The sequence below is a fragment of the Agrilus planipennis genome, unplaced genomic scaffold (genome assembly GCF_000699045.2).
Source record: "Agrilus planipennis isolate EAB-ADULT unplaced genomic scaffold, Apla_2.0 scaffold78, whole genome shotgun sequence".
Lineage (NCBI taxonomy): Eukaryota > Metazoa > Arthropoda > Insecta > Coleoptera > Buprestidae > Agrilus > Agrilus planipennis.
In genome coordinates this window covers 118,883-130,627 of record NW_020438928.1, presented here as the reverse complement: position 1 = coordinate 130,627, position 11,745 = coordinate 118,883, and the positions used below count along the sequence as shown (strand labels likewise).

The window sequence follows — 11,745 nt, the reverse complement described above, 5'->3', positions numbered from 1 at the left end:
TTTTTTTCTAATTATTGTATTGAAATATCCTACAATGAAAAGTAATTTTTAAGAGAAACTTGTAGTACATATTGTTTAACGTTGTGGTACAGAGACAAACAGTTTGTAGACAAAAAAGTAATTACAATATTATATTAATTTTCACTACAACTTGTTTCTGTCCCTATATTCGCTACTATTTGTAATGAAAAGTTCTACAATTGTAGAAGTTTGTTCTACAGTTTTCTCTGAGTGTACATATGCAAAAAAATGCAGTCGAATTGAGAAGTTCCCCTTTATTTGATGTCGATTGAAATTCGTTTGAATGTTGGGGATAAAATCAGTAGCCTTTCACATTAGAAGGTGTAAGTAAGTACTTAATTGCTTACTTACTATAAAGTTTATGATCGGTAGCCCAAAGGACGGGTTTTCGCTAAGTGCCGGATGTACCACAACGAATTCATTGTTAGCGTTGGTGCAAGTGAATGTATTGTAAATAATACGGTTTATGTCAAGTAAAAGGAGGGGCACAGAATATAAAACGAACCTAAATTTCAACGCAAGAATGTTGGCTGGGCCAATTCTCATTACTACAAATTTCAAGAACATCGAAAGTGATAGTGACACTTTCTTTGAAAGCATGTTACTGAGGAATTAGCATTCTGTAATTGGTGCTGTTCGATTTAGGCAACTTTACAGCAAGTTATTGTAATGTTTTGAAGCATAGTTGTTTGTTTTTCAGGAAAAAAAAATATTTTTGTATAAACAATTCAAATTGCTCAATTTCCACAAAATTAAATCGACGATTAAAAAGTTTTAGTGTATAGTATAATAGCGCGGAAAATCCAGACGAAAAAAGTTATCTCAACACAGAGAAAACCCAATGACATAAAATAAACACATATTTTTTAATTACTTACTTATGTTTATCATTACAGCAGCCGCTTAAATTCAATATTCTTCCCGGATATGGGAAAAACTACAATCCAGTGATTTTGAAAATTTTGCAAGAAATAAAAAAAAACTGAACAACCTCAACGTGAAATGCTATAATCAAATATAATACAAAGTATATAAAAGGTTGTTTTTCTTTTACTTTAAAAANAATGTTCGTTTGTCACGATTCGCGTTCAACGCATCGTCTTCGGACGTCAGATTTGCATTCGTTTCGACGTCCAGTTCCGGATTATTTCGTTCGAGTTCCGCTAGCGAAGTCGAATTGTTCAAGTTACTTTCTGAAACTGACGTTTCATCCGCAACTACAACCACCACTGCGAAAAACGCAAAACAAACGGTAACATTCTAAATATTGAATGTAGGTCTAAACAACAATTCCACAGTTCTATTTATTAACAGTTAGTTAGTGCCACTTCCACTTCCCCAATATGGCGTTACGAGCTATTTTGTTTCATTGCTAATTTTTGATAACTTCGTTATTTACTATTTTTTGTGCAAAATTAATCGTTTTCACAATGTAACTCTCGAAACTCAGAACTGTCTACGGCGCGGCGTGCTGATGGAAACCAACGAGTCGGAAATTATGACCCACGTCTAACATTTTCGACTGAGCGAGAACTCTTTATTTTATAATAAATAATCCGTTTATTATTATCATTACAGTTTGTCTTAAAAGAATAAGTAGTAGATTTTTTGGAAACAGGTGTGCTATTAAAAATATCAATATGCATGTGTGAAATGTTTTAAAAGCAAACAGATACTAATTTTGTAAAAGGAGCCATATGAAGCTAGAGAAAATGCGTTAGTTAACTTTACTACAAATCTGGATTGCATTTTCTACAAAACGACCTCTACAACGTTATAGTAATTTTTCTTACAGCATTTTTCTGAGTATGGTGATTGATAACAGATATCTAGCGTTCTAGAAAATATAATTTACCATACGACGTAGTTATCTACTACCTATTAGAAGATTAAAGGTTTATTATCTTCTAAAGTTAAATAAAAAAATGGACAGTGTCTTTAAGTGGACGGCAGTAAATAGGCGACATTACAACCCTTAAAGCTTTCTGTATAATACCTATTATAATAAATCAAGAATTGAAAATGAGTGACATTTTAAAGGTGTAGAAAACAGGATCAATCAGTTTAATCCTCTTTTTCCTTTTCCTAATTGATCTCCGTAATTCTCTTTGTTCTCATACTCTTTGTAATTCATCTCGATTTCTATCGCAGACATAAAAAATATAACACAAAGTTGTGTAGAAGGTCTGTGAGGAAAAGGGTTATTACAGGGAATTTTATAAAATAGTCAACAGAACATCTGTTGGAAGTTTGAAGTGCATTTACTGATAACAAAAGAAATTTAAATGTTGAATGGATCGCAGTTTTAGATGTTATAAGATGATGAAGAATTCTATCCTAGTAATTTTTATAAACATTTATAAACGTCTTAACGAAGCAAGAAGGCTCAATAAAGGACGAAGAAACTGAATCTGGAACTACGATAAGTTTTTCAACAACGATCTGTAAAGATATAATAAATATAACTACCACCCAAAATGGCTGCTACTCATTTGGAGCTATGAGAATTACAAAACTATTTTTATAAATATGTACATTTGTACATACATGTTTTAAGAAAATTAATTTGCAATAATAATAATACACTTAAGACCAGTATATCAAAAATAATAATTTATTTTTTATTAAAAATAGCAACAGACAAACGCGTAAGTTAAACAATGTATATACAATATTAAGTTCATTGCACATAGACATTTTAATAATTACGCCATGTGCCAGGTAACAATAATAAATAAATAGTAGGTAAACATTTTTTAACATGGTACAGTAGAACCTTGATAACTTAAACCTCGATAACGTAATAATCTGTATACATTCGTAAAATTTTGTGTTCCATTTCCCTCGGAATCAAAAACCTCTATTACTTAAAATAGAAACCCTAATTTAAAAAAATGGTTGTTGTTTACGTGGTTAAGACAGTGTAGAAATAAAAACATTAGTCTTAGTGGACATATACTAAAGGAAAAAGCTGAAGAGTTTGCTAAGTCACTGGAAATCTATAATTTTNAGACATTTTAATAATTACGCCATGTGCTAGGCAACAATAATAAATAAATAGTAGGTATACATTTTTTAACATGGTACAGTAGAACCTTGATAACCTAAACTTCGATAACGTAATAAGCTCTATAAATTCGTAACATTTTGTGTTTCCTTCCTCTCGGAGTCCAAAACCTTTATTAGGTACTTAAAATAAAAACCCTTTATAACTTACAGGAATAATTTGGGCGTCGCACCTCAGTAAGCAGTGAAAAGTGATTTGAATCGCAAGAAAGTTGTTGTTTACATGGTTTAGACAGTGTAGAAATAAAAACATTAGTGTTAGTGAACCTATAATAAAGGGAAAAGCTGAAGAGTTTGCTAAGTCACTGGAGATCTATAATTTTAAAGCTTAAACTTAAACTGTTAGTAAGTAAAAACCTGAATAATTCAAATTATTTTACGTTTTCCTTGGTCTTTATCTTATCGGGTTCTACTGTATTTAGTTAAATCGTTAAAAACGTTAACACATTATCTTTATTCCTAAAAACATGTTCTACCAGGTAGGATTCTTTCACTGAATAATCGTTGAATCCAAATATTCATTTAAAAGATTTCAAAAGTTACTATTTAATTGGATACCATATGAATTCGAAACCCTTTAAGCCGAATGTTTTCTCGTCACCTTCTTTAGGAGTATCTGGTGAATTTAATCCCAAATTTACCAACTGAAATTTAGGTCTGTAGCCATTTTCATCGGCAATGTAAGTAACAATGCGACTGAAGCCATCTCGGCCATTGACGAAATATCCTCCAATTTTAGCTCCATTCTTTAATCCTTTTTCATAATGTCCATGGAAAGACAATGTATAATTAAATTTGTACAGTAGATCAACAATATCACCCTCAGATATTCCTTGAGGAAGTCCATTAACCATACCAAGAAACTTGTCTTTGATTGGAATTGGATCATTATTTGGGACCATTATCACTCCATTAATTACTTCCGCCTTCGATAAATTATTTTCAGGGCTACCCACATAATTATCTCCTGACTTCTTCTGATCTGGGAAAGCTGGACTTTTCTTAAATACCTCAAGCCCAGGTGGCTGGAGAGAATTACCCGGTGCCTGTCTATTATTTGTGTCAAAGAAATTATTTTTATCATAACTCAGTTGTTTTCCAGATCGTTCAGAATCTTCTATTGGTTGTGGACCCAGGTCAGAAAGTAATGGACTGATACTGGTACTTTCCAAAGCAGGGTTTGATTGGTACGGATTTTGGGGTTCTGAAATGAGATTTTGTTGGGGTTGGTCAATTCCTGCACCTTGACTTGTGCCAACTTGTGGAGGAATGTTTGAATATGTAACTGATGGACTTTGTTTATTGTTGGGGGATGAAAGTGAGCTAGATTTTTGAGCGTTGTAAGGAGGACGTAAAGGATTTACGAATAGATCACCCCCTTGAGGCGGTTCCTGGCTGTTGGCGGATAGATTTGGTGATTCTGGAGGCGATTGAGGAGGATTTGCAATTGCATTTGATTCCTGATTTACGTTGGAAAATGAGTCGGATATTGCAGGAACTTTTGGATTTTGTGCAACAGGAGGAGGATTGTATCCCTGCTGATTATTTACATTTGCGAATCCATTTCTGGATGGAAATTGGGAAGGGGCTGGCGGTGTTTTGGTTGGCGCTACGATACCACAACCGCTGCAACCTGGTTTTATTGTAGAGGCTCTGGTTAAAGTGAACTGATGCGATGTTGCTGTTTTCGGTGCTTCTGTAGGAGTCTGCACTTTATTTACGTCGATTGTTTTTCCAACTCTAACTGGTGGAGGAGCCGGGGCAGCCGCTTTTGCATTCGGTTGATCTAGAGCTGAGGAAATGTATTATACATATGTAGAAGATGAAATGTAGTTCTATGATATATTTAAGTAACTGTAGGAATAGATATAGAGGGGCAAAAGATTAGTATACTTAGATTTGCAGATGATATAGCAGTATCTAGCAAGGATCAGTTAGAGGTAGCTTTAAATAAATAGAAGCGGTATTGACAAAACAGTATTGTATGAAAATTAATAAAAGTAAAACAAAAATACTGATATGCAAGGGATACAAAAGTAGGGAATGAGGGAATATAAAGATAGGAGAAAAAAAAGTTAGAAGAAGTGACTGATTTTAGGTATCTAGGAAGTCATATAAGACAGGACGGAAGGAGTAGTAGGGATATAAAGCAAAACATAGCACAGTGTCAAGTCGCCTTCAATAAAAAGAAGTTACTTCTATGCTCGCGAACGGTTAATTTAGAGATTCTAAAACGGTTGTTAAGGTTGTATGTTTGGAGCGCCGCGCTGTACGGGTGCGAAACATGGACGGTGGACGCTACGAAAAAGAAAATGTTAGAAGCATTCGAAATGTGGTGTTACTGGCGAATGAGAAGGCATAGAGAAGGTTAGAAATGAAGAAATATTAGAAGGAATAGGAGAACAGAAGACTCTATGGAAGTAAATGAGAAATAGACGAGATACGTTGGTAGGACACCTTCTCAGGCATTAATGGTCTAGTCAGAGACATATTAGAGGCAGAAACGGGAGTTAGGAAAGGTAGAGGTAGACCTAGATTAGATTACTGTTCGAAAATAGTTAAGGATGTGGGTTGTTCTAGTTTTAGGGAAATGCGAAGATAGGCTTAGGCCCAGCAAAAGTGGAGGTGCGTGTCCAACCAGTCTTAGGACTTACGACCTTATGATGATGATGATATGAGGAAAGTGTCTACAATATTTCTTATAATGTGATTAAAATAAAATAATAGGGTGCCTATATTTCTGCCTTTGACTATAACAAAACGTAAAAAATTACAAGAAAGGGAATTGATGGTGTTGCATGTGTTTACAAATATATGCATGCCTATCTGCACTTTAAATAGTGAATGTCTAAAGGTCAAGTGTACAATTACCTAAGTGATGATACGAATCAGTCAATAGTCCAGAATTAGAAATGTAATATCAAATGTAAACAGAAATAACAGTCAAGTGGAGTTTTACGATCCGATTTCATTAACGAAGTGCCCAGCAATCTTGTTTGATATTTTCGTGGTAAGACAGGAATGCAAAATGATTTCGCTGAAGGTCAGTTAAGATTTCAGTAATGGCAATCGAGCTGAAAGATTATGTTTGGAAGCTACAAAAGTTAATTTTTGAAGACATTGATTGTGGAAGTTTAATTATTATTTATAAAAATATAATAACACTACCGGGAGGTTTTATTTTTGTAGATTTGGTTATTTAAGTGATTTATGTATTGATTAACGTACAAATTTTGTGCTGAATGGTTTTAACAGAAATTATTGATATATGACCCTTGAAAATTATTTACTTACGTCCGCTTAGTCTGATATTTTTCATGCTAAGAATACGAAAATTTCCGTTTTCATCTGTAGCATAAACTGTTACATGATATACTCCATCGGCTGTAATAAAACCGAATTCTCCTTGGATAATTCCATTAACATCTAAAACAGCAAAAGCAAATAAATATTTAAAATAATAAATCTATACGTGCAAAATTTGCTGATCGTAGTTTTATATAAAATCATTAATAATATGAATAACATAGTTTTCATATAGGAAAATTCTAAGAAATAGGTTTTGTTAAGGACAAAATTTTTTATGTAATTCTTTAATTGTGGAATAATAAGCCTTCATTAGAGTGCAATGAATGTATTTAATAAAGGATATCGAGTTTATATTTGAAAATATTGGAAATTTCAACTTCTCAATCTCAGTGAGTATTAACCTAATTCATTTCAATTAATATTTATTTATTTAATATGAATGAAACTTTTCTATTTTTGAGATACGACGTAGAAAGTTATTCTTTATTATCTTCTTCAGAGGTTTTTGAGAAAACGTTAACTGGAATCGTTAGTTCAGGGTTGATCGGTACTATACTGTCATTTGTTAACACAAGAATAATAAAATTAATTGGCTGAAACATGAACGAGGCTAAAGAAATAATTACTAAGTAAATATTAATTTATAGAGAATTGTTTATTAGGGATTGACCATTTGCTACTCTTTTTTGTGGTAGGGATAATTATTCGTAAATGTTACTATTTTCAATTGAACTGTTGAAGAAATTCCAATGTAATCTTAAATAACTGTCGACTTTTATTTTGAATTAATCTATCTGTAACCAAGTAAACGATATAAACTTGTGATCTATTCTCAATTCCGTCAAAATGGTCCCACTCATTACTTACTTATTTAAAAAAAATTCTGCAAAGCGAGAAGGATGATCGTTTTAATATTTGCGCCGAATTTGTTTATCATATTTGAGAAATGACTTTTGAGTCTAGGAAACATCATACAATATCTTTTTATTAATTTTGACTACTATGCTTAACTAACTTATCAGTTACAAATAAAATAAAAATTTATTGTCTATGGATCGCATTTCAAAAATTTGACATTTATATACTGTTTTTTGTTGAAATAAATTTTAATACATTATTTTTAGTACCCATATAAATTTACTACTACATTCAGGGTTAACGGAATCGTCGACTATTGGATAATGTAGGCGCTGGTATAAACATTATGCATTTTCTCGCACAACACGACGAAATCGTCTTCAACGTGAAGCCGATCTAGGCAATGCCGTAGTCTGCACGGAATGTCCCTGAAAATTGCCCTATCCGATTTTTCCAATTCTAACTAATGTACCCAAGGCTTCTACTACTTTCTGAGTCACGACTATATCATTAATAAAAGGCTTCACAAGCAATTGTTTATTAGATTCCATCTGCAGAACGTATCTGATAACAACAGTGTATTGCGTAAATAGTTTCTGTTTAATCTTTCAAATCAAGAATGTACTTATTAATTTCGTGTTCGATTAATCTTCTTATTAGTTTAACTTTTGTTAATCACGACGATTTCCTATATTATAACCTATACGCTCTCGATTATTTTTTAATTAAAAATTACGATTAAACGGTAACATCCTGAATATCGAATGTAGGTCTAAACCACAATTCCACAGTTTCATTTATTAACAGTTAGGTAGTGCCACTTCCACTTCTCCAAAATGGCGTTACGAGCTATTTCGTTTCATTGCTAATTTTTGATAACTTCGTTATTTACTATTTTTTGTGCAAAATTAATCGTTTTCACAATGTAACTCTCGAAACTCAGAACTGTCTACGGCGCGGCGTGCTGATGGAAACCAACGAGTCGGAAATTATGACCCACGTCTAACATTTTCGACTGAGCGAGAACTCTTTATTTTATAATAAATAATCCGTTTATTATTATCATTACAGTTTGTCTTAAAAGAATAAGTAGTAGATTTTTTGGAAACAGGTGTGCTATTAAAAATATCAATATGCATGTGTGAAATGTTTTAAAAGCAAACAGATACTAATTTTGTAAAAGGAGCCATATGAAGCTAGAGAAAATGCAAACAATAACTACATAAGTGTTACCATATACAAGTACATTCTGCATTGGAATTCTTGTAAAATTTGCAATTAGCGCTTCTTAAATATTGTGTTTATGGGTGACATTTTATTCAAAGCGAATGAGGACGAATAATAAAACAACAAGTTTTACTGAAGGCAGACATAAAACTGTTTGTGTAATTACAGGACTTATTCAAGAACTTAATCGTCAAGTATTTCACCTCGCATAATCAACATATTAGGTACGTATGTATGATGCAAAAATTATTACCGTTTAAGAAAAAATATTGTATCTAAAAAATAAAGCTTCAAGAATACAGTTATTTTTTTTAATCCACATAAAGATTTTCTTTTATTTGATGAAGACAAATACTAAATATTGTATTACATATTTGTCGTTAAATGACAACATGTATTTAACGAAAAAAGCTGAAAATTCTAATGTTAGATACAAATTCTGATTCATGTTTCGCCCAGAAAACTTGACATTTGCAACTCCACTATTTTATTTTACAGGTAAATGATGGAAAACGTCAGTTAATGATTGGTAATTTTGTCGATGAATAGAGAAATGTATTCACATTACTTCATACACTTTATTATAATTTTGAATCAATTTCGGCAGTAATAGATTTGTCAACAACGTACTATGCATTTACCCAAAGTGAATAAATCAATAAAACAGCATCTCCAGGTGATATATTCGGGAAGTACCAGATATATGGGGGACTTACAGCAATGATGCAATTGCAATATCGATCCGAACGTATAATGTTCACATTATGAGGGGTTTCTGTTGTGCGATGTTCACACTATCGAATGTCAAATGTCTTAGTGTGTATTATTATGCATATGAATTTACCTTTTTTCTCGTAGCGATGCTGTTGACCGTCGATTGTGAATCCAAATTCATAAGGTCGATTTTCATCATCAATCTGATCAGAATCTTTTATAAATATTAATAGTAAGAGGACGACGCCTTTGTACAGCTAGAACAATAAACAATCAAAAGTTTACCGATTTTGCAGTNATGAACTTTGAATATGAATAAGTACTCTTGTTTTCGAAACGTATATTTTAAAGTATCCAAAATTCGAAAAATCTTAGTTTTTAATTTTATAAAGAGGTAATTATAAAACGAAGTAGCACCGAGTTAATAATTAACGTTTAATTTAGTAAAGTTTTTGTTTTTTGTTATTAAATTATTTTCTTTATAAATGGTCGTAAACCATTTAGATATATTATGTACATTTTGATATAATTTCAATATTTCTCACTAAAAAACATGAATCTATTACTAGCCAGGGTACCCGGGCTTCTTTCAGGGAGTTGATATAAGATTGTGTGATAGTTGGAATAAATGGATAGACTGTAAAATGTAGGAGGTACATAGGTACAAAAAAGGCTTCGAATAGTCCACAATGTTCTAGAACATTCCACAACATTCCAGAATGTTTCGGGATGTTCCCGAACGTTGGAACCCACGAAGGATCTTGCTTAACATGCCCTACCAAATGCTTTTGAATGCTCTCGGATGTTCTAGAAATTTCTACGACGAGAAAATGAAAAACGAAAATTTACCTAAATATTAAAGCGATATTTACAATTTATCCCACTAGCCCGTTGCTTCATAAGCGAAAATAATAAAAATTACAATTTTGACCCGAATTTGTAAAATTAAAATCCCAGCAGAATTAAATTTATTAGATATTTTAGTTGATATTACATATTTAATTGTAATAATTAAGAAGCTTGAAATAATATTTAAAGAAACGTGTCAAAATTGAGATTATTGCTATTTATCTACTATTTCCACTGTAAATTCAGTCATTTACAATCGAAAATTGTAATTTTTGCGTTGTCATAAAAATTTAATTTTCTCCGTGTTGTTACGCGTTTAAGGTTCTTTATTCAATTTGTGAAACTTTAGGGCATCGATGCTCATATTGTGATTTATGAACAGCGCAATGATCACATTTAGAAGTGTCATAACGGAAATAGAAGCGGAAACAGAAGTAAATAGAAATTTTTTATAGAAGCGGAAACGGAACCGGATGCAGAACCGGAAGTGCAATGATTTCAGGTAACAGAGCTGTGGTCGTGCCCCCTTTTCACGAATATTTTGTTACAAAATTTCCATTTAGCACTTGCAGCGTTAATATCAACAAAATAATCCCAAATGGAACTTCTTTTTGGCTTCAAAATTGCACATTTAACTTAAAATTTACATCACTGAGCAAACAGCATTCAAAATGAATAAACGTCTTAACTGTAGTCGTATTTTCGAAATGAAATCATTAGGAGAACTGGCTAAGAGGGGACTGAAAGTCCTGGACGTTTTTAAATTAAAGTAGCGAAGTAATCTGAGAATCATATTTGGAAAATATCAACATACGAAATATTAGGAAATAGATTTAAGCCGTAAACTATAATAAAGTTATTTGCACGGGAACAATATTTTTATTAACAAAGTTTTGCCGGCTGTAACGCTGCATTGACGCTAATACTTGATAATAATACGTTCACAATGTTAGAGAGGGGTCGCTAAAAGCTAGCGCAAGCACCTGCACAACATTCAGCTTTGCAACGAGCAATTCCATTTAAATCCTGTTTTGAAAACGGTCAAGTTCAACCAACAAATAAAAATTAAAAAAAGTTTCAATATATTGATTTTCAAAAAGATCAGAAATAAGATTTTGTTAAGTTCCGATAAGCTTCCGGTATAAATATGCTGAAGCAGATGCAGAAGCGGATGTGAAAATGTATGCGGAACTTCCGCAATTGCGTAAGCAGAAGCAGAGGTCTGTTGCAACACTATTGTTTACACAATAAAGTGTTATTTCTTGTTTCATTTTAAATGCACAACACTGTGGGCTATTACTAAAAAAATTGTTTTTTTTTTAAATGGTAAAGAATCAATCGTAAAATTTACATATGAAATGAACGTTTGATATCTCTAAATTTTAAACTGGTGATTAATACAGATGTATTAAGTACGTAAGTAATTAAGTAAGCAATAGCAAAGTTTATTATTTGATTTCTTAAATGAACATGCCCATTTTTAGTTATTATGAGTTATTCGTATGGAAAATATCCACGGCTCAATATTTACATGACAAATACAATATTTGCTGAAAGAGAAGGAACAACATCCTATTTATGGAATGATTAATGTGTAATATATTTATTTGCGGATGTGTGTGGATTTTTATTGCAATATTAAAAATGTTGAATTAATATAACATATAAGTTTTTTTATATTCACTTTTTAATTAATAGAGT

The 11,745-nt window shown here is 32.1% G+C and overlaps 1 protein-coding gene across 1 annotated transcript in view; it reads right to left on the bottom strand.

The window, feature by feature from the left end:
• Window positions 1–3,432: 3,432 nt before the first annotated feature.
• Window positions 3,433–11,745, bottom strand: part of LOC108733754 (protein lethal(3)malignant blood neoplasm 1-like) — a 10,481-nt gene continuing 2,168 nt past the window's right edge. Inside the window, exons 2-4 of the mRNA XM_018465052.1 lie at window positions 9,326–9,452; window positions 6,382–6,513; window positions 3,433–4,879 (exon numbers count right to left, since the gene is read on the bottom strand). Of these exons, the coding sequence (XP_018320554.1) occupies window positions 3,630–4,879; window positions 6,382–6,513; window positions 9,326–9,452 (1,509 nt within the window). The 3' untranslated portion in view covers window positions 3,433–3,629. The remainder of the gene's footprint in view (window positions 4,880–6,381; window positions 6,514–9,325; window positions 9,453–11,745) is intronic.